Here is an 18,801-nt window from a genome sequence, read left to right on the forward strand (position 1 = left end):
AGAGAGTAAAGCGGAAATTTTATCTGAGATGCAACAATATCTTTGCAGCAGCAGCTAGCAGGCACAGCTTTCTGCACCTGAACTCTCCAACCGTTAGCGTTCCATCCGTACGCTCTGCTGCGTGCTGGTGAGAGCGGGAGCGATGGGGACCGCTGCTGCGGCTGCACAGCCCATGCCAGGAGCCTCTTGGTACGCTGGCTGCATCGCCGCGCCCCAGCCCAAGTGAGCTCACCAGGCTCAGCTGGCCTCGGCGAGGTAGCACAGACACGTAATGAACACAACTGCCACGGAAAGTCTAAGAGGGACGCTTGTTCCACGGACTGCCTGGACAATGAGGAATCGGCGTGCCACCCCCTCGCTCGCCCCCCAGCTGATGCCAAGGCGGGCGGCCGGCCGCCGGCAGATGAATAGCAGGTCTGTTCCAGCAGCTGCGCGTCCCGGTCCAGCGAAGAGAGAGTCTCCGGCAGCGCAGAGTGCCCCGCTCCGTGCAGAGGAAAAGACCTGGGGACAAAAGGATGGCCTCGGAAGGGGAGAGCATCAATCTTCAAGTGAGTTCATCTTGGGGAAATGCCCATGGGAGGGAGAAGCTGCAGGGAAGATCCCTGCTTTGGGGGAAATATCCCCCTCTCCTAGCATTCGCTCCTCAGCTTTGTCAGCCAATTTCGCCTGAAGCTCGGTGCTGCTTTTTCCTCTGTTCCCCTTTGATGAAAAGCTAGCGTCAGGATCTCTGTCCTGTTCTGCCAGGAGCTGTTATGACCCTTTTTCCGAAAGAGTGAGGGTAAGAAAAGGAGCGTTACTGAAAGAAGCTGCTTTTGGGGGGCAGGAGGGGCAGAAGGTAGCCTTCAGCTCGCAGAAGGAGGCAGCACAAACTTCACAAGCTGCAAAAATCTGAGCTGTTCCTCATCTCACAAAGCCTTTCTCTGTTTGGCAGAAAGAGCTCGTAATCTGGAGAGGAGGAAAAGAAATAAATACAGCAAATGCTGAGGGAGCGCAGAGGCCAGGGTTTCCTATGTAGGATTTACAGAGAAAGAAAACTTCTTGGTGAAGCTCTTTCAGTTCTCTGTGTTCCTCTTCTGAGTGTTTGTGTTTTTAAAGAAGGGTGTTTCTTGTGCTCAGCGTGTGTTCTAGGAAAGGGCAACTACTCAAGGGTTTGGAAAATGAAACTATTAGAGAAGAAATGGAATCAAAAGCCCAGATCACAAATACCCGTCATACTTCACAAGTTCAAGTCCAGATCTGCACTTCAAACAGCTCTGGAGAACGGAAGAATACGAAGCATTGCCCAGGGCACAGCTTCCAGCCATGAGGAGGTTGGCAGCAGGGTCCAAATTCTGCAGCTGATTTTTCTGCCTGTAATGGTCTTCACCATCCTTAGACTTGAAAGTGGGGAAGTCTATCTGGCGTCTCAATTTTCGTTTCTTTGGTCCCTGTCAAAGAAACTAAAATGGAAAGATTTGTGCCCTTGGAAATAATCAGGACAATTATCCCTAATTAGAAAGAAGGACCAACAATCCCTGATCCTGCAGAACGTATCTCCACTGAGATATGAGGTGCAGAGCAGTTTTTTTAAGACGTGGGAACAATTATGCTCAGATAAGAGACACGATAACTGAGGAGGATACACAGGTAGCTGTGACGATGAAAATGTACTCTATTTAGGACTGAGGAAGAGAGAGGTTAGACTTTCCTAGAACCAGATAATAAGGTGAAAAATGTAGTAGAACCAGATAATAAGGTGAAAAATGTAGAATTCAGTAAGCCAGGAACTACAGCCAAAGAGTGCAAGAAAATTATGCTAAATAACAAGTCAAATTAACTCCTTGTATATGAAATAATTCTACCCAGTGGAAAGATTCAGGTCTATCGTGGGTTTGAAGCTCAGGTTTCATAGATGAAGAAATGAGCTTCACCATTTAAAATGCTCATAAGCTTTTGAAAAATCTGGCATTTAGATTTTTCTCTTTCAATACACCTTGAGGTTAAGTGAAGAGCCAAAAGTGATCCTCAGCGTCTTCAACATTTACAATACTCAAATAAATAAGCCCAGAAGGTCAAAAGTTCCTTGAGTTACAAAGTTGAAAAGAGCATACCTATCTGTTTCTAGAGCAGGAAAGCGTGGAGTTTTTCCATGCACCTCTGCACAGGTTGCCACAAAAAACATCATGCTACAGAGATTTCTTTGTGACACCTCATAGGGATCTCACGAAGCCATCAGACAGTACAAAATATAGGTGAATGCACACAGGTTTCTGCATGCTTACGATGAGGAAATACACAGTGCTGGCAGGGGAGGGAAAGAGCATTACATACGACCACGTAGCTGCGACAAGTAGAGGGTCCTGGCGATGGCGTGACTTGAGAAGTGTGAGGTGAGGAAAGGAGTGATCAGCAGCAGAGAAAAAAAAAAAGAAGTCTTTCAGCTGAAAGTATATTTTAAAGCCTCTTTTGAGTCCCTGCTCTGGGCACTGAATGCAGAGCAGGTGTCTTCTTGGAAGTTTCCAGCTGTGGGTTTATGAAGAGCTTGTGGGAATGTGCACTGCACGCTCTGGGGTGGTAATGCATGACTCACTCCTCCTCAAGGAGCTCCTGGCTAGAGGAACAGGAGCAGTTCTGAAAGTTAACTACGATACAATGCAGAAGTAGGAATTTTTATTTATAGAGAGAGGGTCCTGTGCCTGAAGCAGTTGCACAGTACCTACCAGCATTTCTTATACAGCATTTACATGGCCAGGCTAGACAGGTAACAAGAGAATGAGAACAACATGAGCCTCTGGCCTAGCGTAGGAGAGGAGGCAATCAAGGTTTAAGAAGGCGCTAAGGAGAACTGATCATCCCCCAACTTTTTTGCTCATCCTAAAGCATGAAAACAGGAGCTCACTCAGCAAAATTAAAAGCCTCCATAACAGGAGACACTCCCTCACCCAGCATGTCATCAGCCTGCGGAATCTGCCATCTCCTGGAGCAGGTCAGAAAGTCAAATATTGGAGGAAGCATTGAGAAGAGGTTGGGAGGTCCACTAACAATATTTACAGTTATGCAAGCAAAAAAAGGTACTTTCAAATCCCGTAAGCCAATAGCAGGATAAAATAAATAGCCTTTTCAGTTTCCTACAGCCAATGGCACGATTGCTGACCAGACTGCAAGTGGTATCTTGCATTGGAGAAGTTGTATGCCAACTGTCCATAAGTGAGACCTATGACTGCTTTTTAGCAGCAAGTGGTATATCCCATTAATCCACTTTCTCCCTTACAAAAATTCTCTTGTTCTGTGTGTTTCAAAGGAGTCTGTTTTCCAGTTCTGACTTCTAGGAAGACTAACAAAACCTCACACTGTGCACAGAAAGATGCTAATAGGAAATGGTGCTAAAATGGAAAAAAGTGCCACAAGGCTGTAGAGCAGCCTCACCAGATCTGTGCCAGCCAGCCGAGTGCTAAGACAAAAGACAAAACTTGAATTCAAATGTTTTAATTAAAAAGATTATTTTAGCTATTAAAAGATAAAACTTTAACCTGAATTAATTTGAATGATGCATTTTTCTTCCCAGACGTCTCTATTTGTGCCTTCCAAGTGAAACTTTCACCTTCCCTTATTAAGTGTCTGCCATTGACAAGAAACCGTGCAGGCAGCCCAGTAACCCGAGGAGACAGAACAGAGTACATTCTGAGGTAGCTGGGATCAGAGGAGACAGAACAGCTGAGATAGCTGGGATCAGAAAAATGTGTTTGGGATAGAAACAAATAAAACAACCCAACAAGATGCCATCACCAATTTATTTTCACTTCAGGAAACAAATGTTTATAAATCAGAATAGAAACGTTTATAAATCAGAATAGAAATGTTTATAAATCAGAATAGAAGTATGGCTTTGATAGTCACACTCTAGCTGATTTATCTACACTTCTTTAGGCTATTATTCCCCCTGATTCTCGCCTCCAACCCTTCCATAGAGATTTGCAGCGGAAAGAGAGGAAGAGGGAGCCATACAGGATCTTTCTTTTCAGCAGCAAAAGACCCGTTAAATCTGTTTAGCTGTGTACCTCAGCTGCTGCAGTTCACGATCTGGCATCTTAACACAACCCTGTTTCATCGGTGACTTAAGCTAACGTACCAGACTTCGAACGGGAGCGACTGAGGCGACATCCGTTCCACCACTCCCACCCCGGCGGCTTTAACCAGGGGAAAGTCTGCGGGCAGCTGTGAGATCAGTAACGCTCACACAGTATTGCCATGGCTAAGCCTGTCAGAGCCCGAGAGGAATACTGCAGAACAGAGCAAGGATTGGGGCTGATACTAAGGGGCTCTGGAGCTTTATTAGGTTTGTATTTCTACATTTTCTTATTCACAAACGGGTGTTCTGTATAAATAGCAGTTGAAGGGACATGCGCCTGATGAATGTCATCCATATTCATATTGCAAAACAGCCTATATATTCTATGTTGCATCTTTCTTTTTATAGTTTCTTACGCTTTTGATAAAAAAAAAATTTACACTCCTCTGGGATAAGAAGCAGATATAATACCTCACCATTTAGGGAATCACTCATGCATTAAAAGTAAAAAGAGTAAACAGATAAAATAATCACTCTGGAAAACAGATCCTATACTGAATTTTTTTGGCAGGAGCTGTTTGGTGAATACATTGAATGCAAAATACATCTGTGGAAATAAAGACAGGTTTATAAGCAACTTGCAAGGAAAATAAAGTTTTGAATAAGTGGATAGTTTATTTCCAGTGCTCAGTTTTTGACCAGATCTAGAGCAGCAAGATTTTAGACCGTTAGCTATAGGCCTGACAGTGGGGACTTCTCCAAAATGCCCACAAAACAAATGGAAAGTCCCACTCACCACTGTAAATCCCACCTCCCACCTCCCACTTCCAGTCTAGGCCTGATGAGGAGAATCACAGAATCACAGAATCACAGAATGGTAGGGGTTGGAAGGGACCTCTGTGGGTCACCCAGTCCAACCCCCCTGCCGAAGCAGGGTCACCTACAGCAGGCTGCACAGGACCTTGTCCAGGCAGGTCTGGAATATCTCCAGAGAAGGAGACTCCACAGCCTCCCTGGGCAGCCTGTTCCAGGGCTCCGTCACCCTCAGAGGGAAGAAGTTCTTCCTCATGTTCAGCTGGAACTTCCTCTGCTTCAGTTTGTGCCTATTGCCCCTTGTCCTGTCGCTGGGCACCACTGAAAAGAGCTTGGCCCCATCCTCCTGACACCCACCCTTCAGATATTTATAAGCATTTATTAGGTCCCCTAATGCAGGGACTGTATTCACAACTGGGTTAGACTTTTGATTTTGTGGGTTTTTTTGTGGCTCTAACTTGTGCCTTGAGGCTGTGATACGCTTACAAGTTCTGGGCTCGGGCACGTATTTGCCTGCTTCTGCAGCAACACCAGCTTGTGCTTTCTGGTGCCATAGGACCTTTACTCTCCTTCAGCGATTTCCTAGCATGGTGGCAGTCTAATATTGCCAACCGAGCAGTGTCCCTGCCCCAGGGGGCTTCAGCAGCGTTATTTGGGTTCTGTAATTTGGGCCTGGATAAAGACAGTCTGCACTGAGAGAGAGAAAGAGCCTTTCACAAAGAAAATGACAAGTGCTTCAGGAAGAGCCATTCCTGTATGGTGTGTGCAACTCAGCCATAAAGACTTTGAGGAACTTACCTCACTGTGTTTTTAACCAAACTAACCCAATTGCTAGAGCCCCTCAGACAGGATCCCACTCACCACTCCCAGGGGTGCGCTCTGCCACCTGTGCCATTCATTTGACCCTGGTGAAGCTGGTTCAGGGAGCTGAACGAAGAGTACAAGACACTGTTGTTAAATAGGACTCTTCCACTGGGTTTAGGGTTACAGTAGGATTAAGATAAGTCTGCAACAGAAAGAAAAAGGCAAGGACATGCTGTTAGAGCAGTCGTTTCCTCTGATGGAGCTAATAAGTTTCCTGCCAGTGCTATAAATCACAGAAAAGAGGCCACGCTGCCAGAGGACACTGCAGAGCACTCAGACCCTGGGCCCGTGGCGGCAGAGGGTGAAGCTGCCCTACGAGCGGTGCTGCCTCTTCGGCCTCGCAGGGATGAGGGATACCCAGCCCTCCGCGGGCTCCACCAGAAGCCCTGTCTGCACCGGCACACAGGTCCAACAGCGACGATGCGTGCTGGTCTCCAACACGTGGCACTAGATACATGAGTTTCACTCAGAGCCGGGGCTGCCATAACAGTAAATCGTGGGGCATTTTCCCCCACTGCCTGGTAGGGTTGGTTCGTGGCAGCCCGGAGCACACAGCACCTCGCCTCCATGTCTGACAACCACCGCAGAGCCGGAGCTCAGGTCGCAGCTAGAAACGGTCAAAGTTGCAAGCGAGGGGAAACGGGCTGTGCAAAAGTAATCTGAAGTAGCCCGGGTGTTTCCAAAGAGCAGACTGGGAGGGAATAATGATGATTCTATGATCCTAAGCAGGCAGTCGCTTGGGTCGGGGGGTGCTGCCACCTCCCCTGAGGTAAGGGGACACGACCCCAGAGGCTGGCAGCTACAAAATCTTATTAGTAATAACAGATTTCTGTGCCTGCTTGATAAACCCCGTACCACAGAAGCAGGAAGAGCAGAGACGGAGCAAGGCCCAGGAGGCGTGGGGTGTCCCTGCGGGAGCGGGAAGGGGCAGAAGTGGCACAGGGCCTGGGGTGACAAGATGGCGCCTGCGCAGCACCGCGGGCCGAGGGGACGCTCGGGGCTTTGCACGGCAGGCGCCTCACGCCACACTGAGCTCGGCAGCGAGCCAGCGCGGCTACACCCCGTTTGGAGAACAAGGTCAGCCAGCCTCTGCACCGGACTGTCCCAGGACAACCCTCCCGCTGCGCCATGCTGCACTGCCGGCTTGGCCTGGCCGGCTCACAGCGCCCGCGCATCAGCCACCGGCAGGACTCCCTCCCGCTCCTTCCACCGGTTCCTCCTCAGCCGCAGACTTTAGCGGCACCATCTCTCGCCACGCGCCTCTTCCACACGGTGAGATACAGATGCATCGCACCCACGCTTGCACCTTGCAGGCTGGAGCACACAGGGAGTGGGTTTGATTCAGTGAGTAATCATAAACCTGGCTATGGTGGTAGCAACACACAGTTCTCCTGGCTGGCCAACGGCAAAACCTCCCACTGAGACACCTTTGGGAGTGGGAGTCCTCTGCAAGACAAAGTACCAGCTAAACCACAGTTGAATCAATTTTTGTGTCTTTTGTCAAAAAGTTGCCTCCCTCAGCTTTACTCTTTTCAGTGGTGCCCAGCGACAGGACAAGGGGCAATGGGCACAAACTGAAGCAGAGGAAGTTCCAGCTGAACACGAGGAAGAACTTCTTCCCTCTGAGGGTGACGGAGCCCTGGCACAGGCTGCCCAGGGAGGTTGTGGAGTCTCCTTCTCTGGAGATATTCCAGACCCGCCTGGACAAGGTCCTGTGCCCCCTGCTCTGGGTGACCCTGCTTCGGCAGGGGGTTGGACTGGGTGACCCACAGAGGGCCCTTCCAACCCCAAACATTCTGTCATTCTGTGATTCTGTGATTCCAGCCTATGCCCGAGAGCTGAACCACGCTCTTGCTTCGCTGTTCGCCTTCAGCCAACAAACACATACAGCACCTCTGCTCATTTAGCCACCAAAAATGGAAGCCTGAGGCCCAAATTGTTGTTTCTTCGCCCTTCATGAAAAACATCTGTTCATTTGTTATGTTTCTCTTCTGAGAACCAAAAGTGGGCAATGCTGCCTGCATACAATAACCACACACAGAAGTGTGAGCTTCTCCAAGTACAAAAGGGTGCATGGGCATTTTCGCTGCCATTTCCCCATGCCTGGCTTGTGAGTCAAATGTTTATAAAACTCTCTCTGAGAAAAGGGAAAACAAGAATATTGTAATCTAGACTGCCCCAGGTATGTAAACATGTAACAGAAACATTTGAATTGGACACCAGGATGATGGAAGAGCCCATCTGCAGATGCTGCAAGATTCACATCACCAGCTACCATACACCTTGCCACACTCCTTTAAACCAGGCCAGTTATAATTCCTTGTCAAATTACATGAATCAGATGTGTGACTCCATAATTACAGCTGTGAAAACTATTATACTCAGGATCTTAGACCTTTCTATCCAAAATAACCCTTGGGGAAGAAATTTCTCGTGAAGCTGCTTAGGTCAAGGTTCAGCGAGTGCTGGAAATTCTGGGGGAATCCTGTCAGCAGGTTTAGAGAAATGAGAACAAGAAAATGAGATGATGTACTGGTTTGTGGATTGCTTGGGCTCTTTTTTTTCTCTTTAGGTTTTTAATTTTTGCAAATATTTATGCATAGTTGCAGGAGTTTTCTCTTTGCACTCACACAACTCGAAATGATATTTTGGGGGATTAAAAAACAGCCCCAAATTCACCGCAGACCTTAGACATGTGAGAATAATAACTGCTCCTGCCAATCTAACAAGAGCCAAAAGGCAACCAACCATTCTTCTGTAGCCTATGTTTTACTGAAGGAATGTATCTGCAGAAAATAACAACACAGCAATACTTTGTACTCTCACAGGACTTCTGTGAGAACCAAGTTCTGCTGTCCCTGGTTCTCCAAGCATTTTATAAATATCAGCGCATTTAATTTCACAGTCCCCACGTGGAGCAAGAGGTATTTTCCTGCCTATTTTACAGCTGTTAAGCCGAGGCAGAGACAGTTAACTGACCACTGATGTACTCAAGGACACATAAGTAAGAAGTGACAGAAGCAGGAAGGAAAGACTGAGCATCTCTGTTTGGATGGGTGGATGGCCATGCAGCAGCAGCGTGTTCCGTGGTTTCATCTCTACTTCTCACTAGCTAAATTCTTAATCTCCTTTATTTTTTCAAGACATTGTTAAGGTTTTTCTTATTTAGTCGTCAGAGACCACTCTGCTACTTCACACAGCATGAAGAAGAACTCTAACTGAAGCTGTCAGTAACAGAACAAAAACAATTCCTTGCCTGCTGAATGTAACTTCAACATCAACTGGAAACAAATTTCGACACACTTTCAAAAGTTCAGGCACACAGCTGTGTTTGCACGTCTTTCTTGGTGGAGCTAAAGTCATGCTCAACCACGTTGGTGTGGGAAGCAAACACCAAAGCCAAGGTGAAACAAGCTAAATGATATTAAACATAAATTCTGACTCAGAATGACCATACAGGTTCCTGATGCAACAATTTGACTTCAAGTTTGCACCTTTTTTTAGCTGATTCAAGATGAAATGTTTCTGCATGTCCCTATGTGATTTCAGGCTGTGGCCACACATTTTTTGCTGACTGTAGCTGAAGTGCTGAAGAGGGGAGGTTCAGCCTCGTCACCACCATCAATTATTATTGCTGCCTCAATGCAATTGCTCAAAGTAATCACTCTATCAAGATTGTCTAGGCTAGGCAACCTCCATTACTGAGTGTCTAAGCTAACCCAGATCATTGTGAAAGAACTTGCTTAGGGAATATGCAATTATGTCTTCTAAGGAAGAATTAAATCCCCTGTCTTCACAAGTCTGGACAGAGACAGAAATAGCAGCTCCTTTAGATGGGCCTTCGTCCATCTTATTGCAATGGGATAATTGTTTGCATTCTTGGATATTTCTTGGCTGGCCGTGCTAGCTGAAGATCTAGTTCTTCTGGGATGATCAGAAGACCATGAGATATACAATCTGGGTTCTTCTTACCTTAGATGTAAAGAATAAGGAAAACAGATATAAACACAAATATAATGAAAAAAAAATTCCTGCATAACATAAGCACCTGGATTTTTTTCATCTTTTGTCCATGATGAAACCTTGACTGGCAATCCACACAGTCAGAGAGACATCCAGCAAAGGATTAATACGCTACAAAAAAATAAAATATGCTGCTGGTTTCCTCCCTTTTAACAGAAGCATATTTGAACTCCATCTTCATCTTCATGTGCTAGATTCTTAGGAGCTGATTCTGGACCAATTCCTCAGCCAGCCCCCATTTTTGGCATGTGGCTGTGAAAAAGTTGCTGAAGGCAGTTGTGTCAAAGGTCTTTTAGTTTGCTCTTAATGGCTTCACGTACAGTCTGAAGGAATCTGAAGCGCTCACAAAATGTGGTTTCCCCTCTGGTGTTTGCTGTTCAGCTGGCTCAGCAGCTCAACCATTTAAAACCATTGTGAGTGGATTTAGCACTTGTGAAATAATGCTGGCCTGTTCAGATTTGGAGAGGGATGGGCAAAGTCCACCAGCACAATAAAAGCCCCTCTTCCCTCTTCTCAGATGAGGAGCCAGGGTGCAACAGAATTTGAGGGAGAAAACTACTCATACCCAGGTGCAGCTACACAGATCTGGGGGAAAGCGATACCGGCCTACCAAAATAAAAAAAGCTAACACATGCACAGAGAAGGCAATATCTTCAGCATCCCTGAAAAAGAAGGAAAAAAAAAAAAAGAAAAGAAAAAAAGATAAAAAGAGAAAAAAAGGAAAAAAAGGTAAACAAGAAAAAAACAAACACACCAAAACCCAACTACTTAAATTTAGAAAGCAAATCACGAAGAAGAGAAAAAAAAAGATGAATGCAGCCCCAGAAGAGAGCTCCAGCCGTGTGCGGTCCACAAAATGGTAGATCATGAATGCTAGCAAGCCAAATGGGAGGAACGGATACTGAGAATCCTGGAGGTCTCTGTCCCCAGAAACCAGAGAAGACAGAGCTCCCCATTTCATCCTAGCCTGAGCTACTAAGTCTAGCAAGAGGTGTGTTTCATCTCTGAGCTGATCTAATGCTCAATTATTCTGCTGAGACTATGAAAAAAAAGAGATAAGGAAAGCCATCTCTGATGTGGACGGCGTCGCAGGCATGCTGTAGATCTGTATCTTTATACAGAGATTTGACCAGGCTCAGACAGGCAACTCAAGAGCAGATGGCAACTAATTGGTGGCTACTAATTAGGTTCACTTTTGGTTAGCGATGCTGAGCTGAGTAGCCCTTTGATTCGTTTCCAACCCCCTCTGCGCTCCCTTCAGCCACAAGCCTCCAGGCACCACCCTCAGTTCCTGAACGAGGTCAGCCTAACGGCGTTCACTTTTTGGGGGCATGGCGAAACAGCAGTTCTCTTTGGGTTCCCCAGGAGGGGGAACGGTCTCAGGGTTCCGATGCAGGGCAGCGTGGTGGTGAACTCAGGTGTTTACATCCAGGGTGGGGCAGGGTCCTTCTGACGCGCTTCCTGCTGCCTGGCTCGCACAAGGCACAAACAGGGACTTTATCTCTCCTGGGGGAGCGACTGACTCAGATGCTTGGCCAGCTGCAGGGAAAGGTGTCCCCATAGCCGCCAACAGCCAAGAATAGCTAAAAGATAAAAAGATGCATCGCTCTGTGGCTGCAAATGATAACAATACATCCCTCTTTATTCTGATCCAAAACCAGTTGTTTTCTTCCTTTGTTCCCCTCCCTGTTTTTTCCTATCTGATGAGAACTTGTTTCTCAGCTAGGAGCCCACTCTGTCTGTTATTTGTGTGCCCAACATAATTTTTTATATTCCTCCTGTTTTTTTTTTTTACTTTACATATTATCAAATGCCTTACAAAAAGTAAAGTTCAGCCAACTAGACCTCAAAAGAGTTATGCAAGGGCAAGCTGCACTGAGCTTTGCCATGAGACTTGTACAATTCACCATGTACGTCCGCGGACTTGATAAATCTGTTGATGAAGTACACCGTGGGTATATACCGTTGCAGACCTGGCTGGAGCAGTCTGAAAAGACCCCGTTCCCGGTGGCTATCCTCCAGTCAGAAGACACTGTCTCTAGCGCTGTTCTCAACCTGTCTGAGCAACGAGGGGCAGCGTCTAGCTAACTCACTCCTTCAGCTGTATCGGCCATTTCCATATGCATGATGCACTGGTAACCTGCACATGCCGAAGTACTGCTTTATTTGTTGTCATCCGCTCAGTGGGTGTAATTTTAAGGCTGATTCAGCAGAAATGAGAGCACACTTGTGGGAGGTTTGTCTTAGGACCAGCAAAGTACACAGGCTAAGGGAAGGCTGTGATTTACTGATCACAATCTTTGTATGGGAGGATCTACGTCCTTTGAAGGCCCTCTTCTCTTCTGGTGCATTGTGAAGGGCAGGTAGGACTCTGACTCCTCTTGGTTGTGCTGTAGGTAATATTCGGTGGCCCCAAAACTGTGGGAATATTGTATCTGCTATCAAGTAGCATTCGGTGTGCCTTTTGCCCAAGGCACTTTACGTGCACCATCAACGCTAACATGTTGATACTTGCGAGCTGAAGGAAAATCACATTCTGTACTCAAATGCTGCAGGACCTGAGGTGTTAGGAGGTAGGAGGATGTGTGAAATCAAGGTAGGGAGGGCAGGGAAGGAGAGGAAAGACTTTGCAGCTACATTCAAATGTAATAGGTGTAGCTGGATGAAGGCCTTCAAGATAGATCCTTTGAGAATATCTTCTTCAGAAGGTAGATTACAAGATAAAACATCTTCAAAAGGCCCAATGAAAACAAGACTATTTGGTGCCAGGGTCAAGAACTGAGGAAAACAATCTTAAGGATTTCACTGAATATTTATCTTCCTGTCAGGTAGGGATAAATACAAATTAAGAGTCGCTGGTCATGATAATCATATTAATAGGTGGAAAGAAGTTTCTTTTGCCCATCTTCTCTGGTCATGTCAGCAGCAGCATCAAACTGAGTATCAAGGTGCCCAAACAGGATATGAGAAACTGTGAGTAAGAAAAAAGGGGCAGACTGGAATCTGGGGGGGGGGGGGGGGGTGTTTCAGAAAAGAAGACAGTAGTGAGCGCACAGAAAGGGACCGCAAAACCCCTTCACAGGGCTACTGCACAACTTATGGACAATAAAGCTGAGTCCCTCCAATGACAGCGAGCTCTGCTGGGAGAGACAGAAACCAGAAAAGGAAGAGTGTGGTCAGAAGTGAATAAGGTGTAGGGATAAACTCCTCCATCACTTTGTGCTAGGTATGTGTAAAAGTTTCAGTGCACGACAAAAACTGGGAGCTAATATGAACTACTTCTCTGAGCCCATGGAATTAGAAATCATCACAACCACCATTGCACTCCAAACACAGGCATCCAGTGCCTAGTCCGCCCCACAGGGTCCAGGGTTTATTTTTTCCTCCTTCTCCCTGACTCTTCCATCCCTCCTCAAACATTCAGGAGTTCACTTGGACACAGGTTTTTGGCTACCCACTTGGAATAATCCCGCTCCGGTACAAAACACACACAGAGTGAACCCCACTTGAAACTCAGTGCATTGTTCTGCATCAGTGGGTCTCACTTCTTTTGTCCCCCGGCCATCTTGAAGTGAGAAACTACAGCATAAACACCAGAGACAAAGGAATCACAAGAAACTTTAGTTCTCAAAATTTTGTTGCCCACTCCAGAAACCTACATGTTCGGTGCCTGAATGTGAACGCTTTTCGGATGAAGTCCATATTTGCAGAATTAGGGCATTCAATTGTCAGAGAAATGGTTATTCTGCTTTAATCTCCTTCCATTCCTATTCTGGCCCAGAGGCATTTGCTTCCCCAGTACAGTCTCCTAGCAAGGCCTCATTTGCTACACCCCTTCCCAAAGGTCTCTCAAAGCAACATCTACCCAGGAGATCGCTGAAAAACACAATTGTCACTACGGGGATTTGGGCCTCCCTTTAATTTCTGCCATGCTGTACTACAGCTCCTCATTATAAAGTAAGCTCTTAAAGGTTCTTTGTCTCTGCAGGGTTGAAAGTTGCTGGCTGAATATCTGGGTCCAATTTTCCACCAGTCTTCCTTTAACTGGCCATTCTCAGCTATGCAAAGTGTTTGCATAATGCTACGAGATAATTCGCACCAATCTTCTTTAACATTTTGAACCTGTTTTGCAAAGAGGTTAATGAGAAAACAAAACATAACCTGAATAATAAGCCACCAGAAAAAAGTACTAGCCTAATCTTCTAATACAGAGCCCGAACGGCAGTTCTTTTCAGAGGGAAGAGGACTGACATTTTTTCTAATCTGAGAATGTAATTCCCAGGGACAGTGAATGAGAAAACAGCGGTAATCTACAGAACACCCAGGAACAGTTGTCAAAAGATTCCCAGGGTGTTACTTTTGGCAGGACATCAGGTTCCAAGAAAACCCACGGATAACACTGGACTAACAACAGTAACGATAATATTCTACACAGATGAAGTGTCTTTCACCCAAGGGCCACAAAAGGCTCCTGCAAATGGTGAATGAGCTCCTTCAGGAGGGGTGAATGAAACAGATGCTCTGTAGATGTTGCCACTGATTCACTGATTTCGAAGGGAGGTTGTTGTGTGCAGTGTTAGAGGGTGCAGAAAGAAAAGAGTTAACATGTATGGGCAAGCTTGGGAGCATTCTTTGTAATGAACTTGCATAGACACAGTAACCTATTTTTTAATGTTTTCAGTAAATCAACTGCTGACATTCCACATACACAATGTGAGCACCTGTACACAAACCAGGCAACCAAAGATTACATTGTGCAAATACACAATGTACTAGGTGAGTTCATGCACCGCCACTTGACTCTGATGTGAAATTCTATATCCTATGCTTGCAGTTTATGCTTGGCATGCTGTTGTATGTTTTCTGAGGCCACACTGGGACTTCAAAAATATATATAACCGTATATAAGTATATGAAAAGTTAGGGACTAGAAAGAAGAGATCAGTGTAGGCCAGTCGTGAACTGCTGGTAGTTTTGGATCCAGACCCACACTTTGCACTGTTAGCCTACCTCTGCAGGAGAACCATTCCACAGCGTGGATACCTTTCACAAAACCCCAGATGCTGCATCACTCTGGGCCACATATGATTCTCAGCCTATACTTCATATACCATACTGGGAAGTTGTTGCTGGTGGTGTTATACTGGCAAAACTTCCAGTGGAAATACAGCTTCTACTGCGTGTGAACAGCTTTTATGGCTTAATTTAATTGCTTATGACTTTTTGGCACAAGTGTACCGTTGAACGTTGCTGTGCTGAACTTACTTAAGTGACCTTAAGAGGACAACATATATTGAGATAAGTGGTTTCTTTCATCAGGGTCTCTCAAGCGTATATTTTACACAAAGATTTTATCTTGCTCTTTGTAGCCATTTCCAGAGTCAACATCACCCTTATTTCCCAGCCCAGCACTCTCATCAGACAGCAAAAGCAGTTGAGAGGTCACTGTCTGTGCCCTGAGCAGAGACACACAAAATTCCTACTCACTGTTTACATGAAGGAAATTATGCGAAACAAGTCATGTTTCCTCTGTGTCGTAAGGGTAACAACAACAGCAATGAAGGTCTTGTCATGACACCCCCAGTCTGAGGCAGCGGCTGACAACCAGAAAGATTAGACACCAGGATGAGCTAATAGCCTGCTGCTCCCAAGAGAGGGAGGTCCTGCTCCTCTTCAGCATACGACCCTTTGCTCCTGCCTTATCTCCTGCTTCCAGAGACACATCCCACCTTGCCCTTGTGCTGACATTTGCCAAACCTTTCTCACAAACAATTCGGCTCATTAAAGCTGGAGAAAATGTCCTATTTTTCCCTTTTTTTTTATTTTTTTTTTTTTATTTAGCTTGGCTTAATAAGCTGAACTGGCTCAGAACAGGGTCTTAGGAAAGCAACAGTGCAAGAGAGCACAAGACTCATAGCAAGAGCTTTTGCTCTGGACTCAGATCACTGTAGCTACACGGTGTAACCCTCAGAGTTACGCAGAAGGCACTCTCTTGCTGGTAGGTTTCACTTTTTCGTATAGATGACCACAGCTACTTTCTGAGATAATTTGATCAAGTCAGGAAGGGGATTAGCAGAATAACTGGCGTAATTCAGAAGTTGTATGCAGCTACAAATGCAGAAGAGAGAATAATTCTGTCCTCTTAGAGCTGTACCACACAATACCATAAGAGAATGAAGAGGCGCAATTAAAACTGATGACACACAGCTGGAATAGCTTCTATGGGTTGAACATACCATGATGGCAAGGCATCACAGCCACTAAGAGCTGCGTAATGCTTTACTCACTATCAGATATACCCGCATGACTTCTCTGTGGCTTGAAACAGCATCTATCACTAGGCTAAAACATACAGAAGCACATCAAGCACCGTGAGTCACTGCAGAATTCAAGTCCATTTTCTCTGTTCAGCTTTGCTTGCCCTGGACCTGCAGGGCACCTTGTCAGAATCCTTCAAGAAGCTTCAACACCACCCTCACTGGAGTGTCTTTGTCTCTCTGCAAGTGCATTGTTCCGTTCTGGACAGAGATGACAGATGTGTATGTGTACCTGCTATCATTTGGTTAAAAGTTTACTAACTGGTCTTAGCAGCTGTATTTGGAAGCTAGGTTCTGAGAAAGAGAACTGTTCTCATCTTTCCAGATTTTGGTTTTGATCAACCCCGTAGTTATGGTCAGAGATTAGAGAGATTTTTGTGGTGTTAAAAAGAATGGTTTGGAATTTCGTGTCCAACCATCTGCCCTCAAAACCTAGCAGATGACTCACAGAATCACAGAATGTTGGGCGCTGGAAGGGACCTCTGTGGGTCACCCAGTCCAACCCCCTGCCGAAGCAGGGTCACCCAGAGCAGGCTGCACAGGACCTTGTCCAGGCGGGGCTTGAATATCTCCAGAGAAGGAGACTCCACAGCCTCCCTGGGCAGCCTGTTGACTCACTAGCACTCACCTCCTTTGTTACTGGGCTTAAATTTTTATCTCCTCAGCTGCTTGTAAAGTTCCATGCTGTATCTCTTCAGAAGCAGAGCCTGTTCTAATACGAAAGAACAAACAAAGTGGGAAGTGCAACTCAGAATTCAAGTTTTCAAAAGCACTAATGTGAAATTCCGGCTGAGCTAATACGCACGTACGCACAGAGGCATTTGCACGCATAAATCATAGCTTGCTTACATCTGGTACGCACAAAGAGCACACTGCTTGGCACACTGTTTAAATGTGCTTCAACTACTGGACTGCATTCAGGTCTGCAGATACTTCTGAAAAAGCTGCTTTGTAGTCAGGTGACACAAAACCTTACTCACTAGTTTGCTGATATTCTTGTCTGTCAAAGATGCTCACAGTTGCCTGCCATTTCCTGATGAAGCTTCTGCAGCCTTGCATCCGCGGGACTATCAAAACAGGTGCTTTTCCTTCTAGGGAAATAGAAAAGCTATCTCTATATCCCAGGCGTTATTTGTTTACCCTGCACAAGTTAAAAGCAGTACTTGGAAGCAACCACAGTTCCTAAGCTCACTGCAAAGCTTGACCAATCCCCGGTTTCAGGTAAAGCAACTATCTAAAGCACCAAGTAGTTCTACCACCTTCTTCAGATTGAGTAGTTTATCGCAGTCTCACAGAAGTTGCTCGCCATTTTGCTTGCATATTCAGGCCCAGCTATAGAAGATACAGCCAGAGAAGTCCAAGGTATAAATATCAAGCTGGTGCCACACCTAGATTGCTCTTACCACCTAGTACCAGATTAAGTGCACATCAAGTGAATTTTCCAGAGCGGTTTGTGAAAACCCTTTAGTCAGTACAGCATCGATCTCAGCTCTTTATACTGTGCTCGTTTTCCCCTGCAAGTGGGTCAGATTCCTTCCGGGTCCTAAATTATAGCTTTTGGGAAAGGAGCATTTCTTTTACTCTTAGTTTGGAAATTTACAATCTGCTCAGAACTGCTTTCAAGTTATGCAAGTCCAGATCTGTACTTCTTTCATAATTGTCTACCATGGCAACAAATAGGGCAGTCTGGTCCCTCAAGCTCTGTACTTGTGCCAAAGATAACCAGTTATACTGGCATAATTAATTTTGATGCATTAATAACACAACAGTTTTTGTCTTTACCAGCCAGCATATTTACCAGTGAGATCTGGCAAACATAATTTAGCAAAGTCCTTTCCTCTGCTAAGCGGGAGAACAATCTGAGTTTAAAGAACAGGGGAGGAATCCTCATTTAGAGATTAATCATCACTTTATAACTTCTGCAAAGTTCACACTCCAGGCTTCGATTTAGTTCTGCACAATAACTGTGGCTTGTTAATTAGGAACAACATGGGTATTAGCCTTTCTTCTTTTAGGTTCTTACATTGCTGATACAAAAGTTCTCTCTGTGCCAGAAGCATTTCTAAGCATCTGGAGAGTGAAACAGCAAGGGCATTTGCATCTCCAGCCAAACCCGCAGAGGCTGGAAGGAGAGGCACGGTTTACATTCAATACTTCAACCTATAACCTGGAGGACATCTGGAACTCAACACCAACCTCCACTCTATAAAAGAGGGACTCCTCTCCTGTGGGTGCAAAGAAGATTCACCTTTTGACTCTATTTGTTGTCACTGTGGAGGCTTTAGCTTAAAATTATCCGTTCCCTCCTATGACTTGTATATGAGACAAAGCAGGAAGTGCTCCAGAGACATGTGAAGCTGACACTTCTAAAGGCTTTCTGAACTCATTCGAAACCTGATCTTGGTCTTTCACTGGAGTACTTAACAGGTACCCTGCTTTTCCACTCATGCAGGTTTTCTCAAAGATCCCGAGACACTCTTTATTTATTGTGAGCTGAGGTGAAAAGAAAATGGTTTCTTCATCTCACTTAAGAAAGAAAAAAATTACTTCATCTTTGAATTCTGAAGTAGATTTCAATGAGTCTTACTTACTTATCAGTCCCAATAAGGCTACTCTTATAGTAGAAAGAAGATAAATTACAAGGTTCAGTCCACCGCACCTGCTGGCTACTTGTCCGGTCCCTTACAAGTGGAGTTTGATAGTGCTTCTGAATGGCTGGGGTCATGGGATGATAGC

General features: G+C 45.5%; 1 protein-coding gene across 2 annotated transcripts in view; it reads left to right on the top strand.

Moving 5' to 3' along the window:
• The first annotated feature begins 411 nt into the window (after positions 1–411).
• The window catches only part of NINJ2 (ninjurin 2), a 49,474-nt gene continuing 31,084 nt past the window's right edge, over positions 412–18,801 (top strand). The window contains exon 1 of one of the 2 annotated variants that reach the window (XM_075428610.1): positions 412–548. In XM_075428610.1, coding sequence (XP_075284725.1) covers positions 516–548 — 33 coding nt within the window. In that variant the 5' untranslated portion in view covers positions 412–515. The remainder of the gene's footprint in view (positions 549–18,801) is intronic. The other variant, XM_075428611.1, reaches the window with a different exon arrangement.

Source organism: Opisthocomus hoazin, chromosome 8 (assembly GCF_030867145.1).
Source record: "Opisthocomus hoazin isolate bOpiHoa1 chromosome 8, bOpiHoa1.hap1, whole genome shotgun sequence".
NCBI lineage: Eukaryota > Metazoa > Chordata > Aves > Opisthocomiformes > Opisthocomidae > Opisthocomus > Opisthocomus hoazin.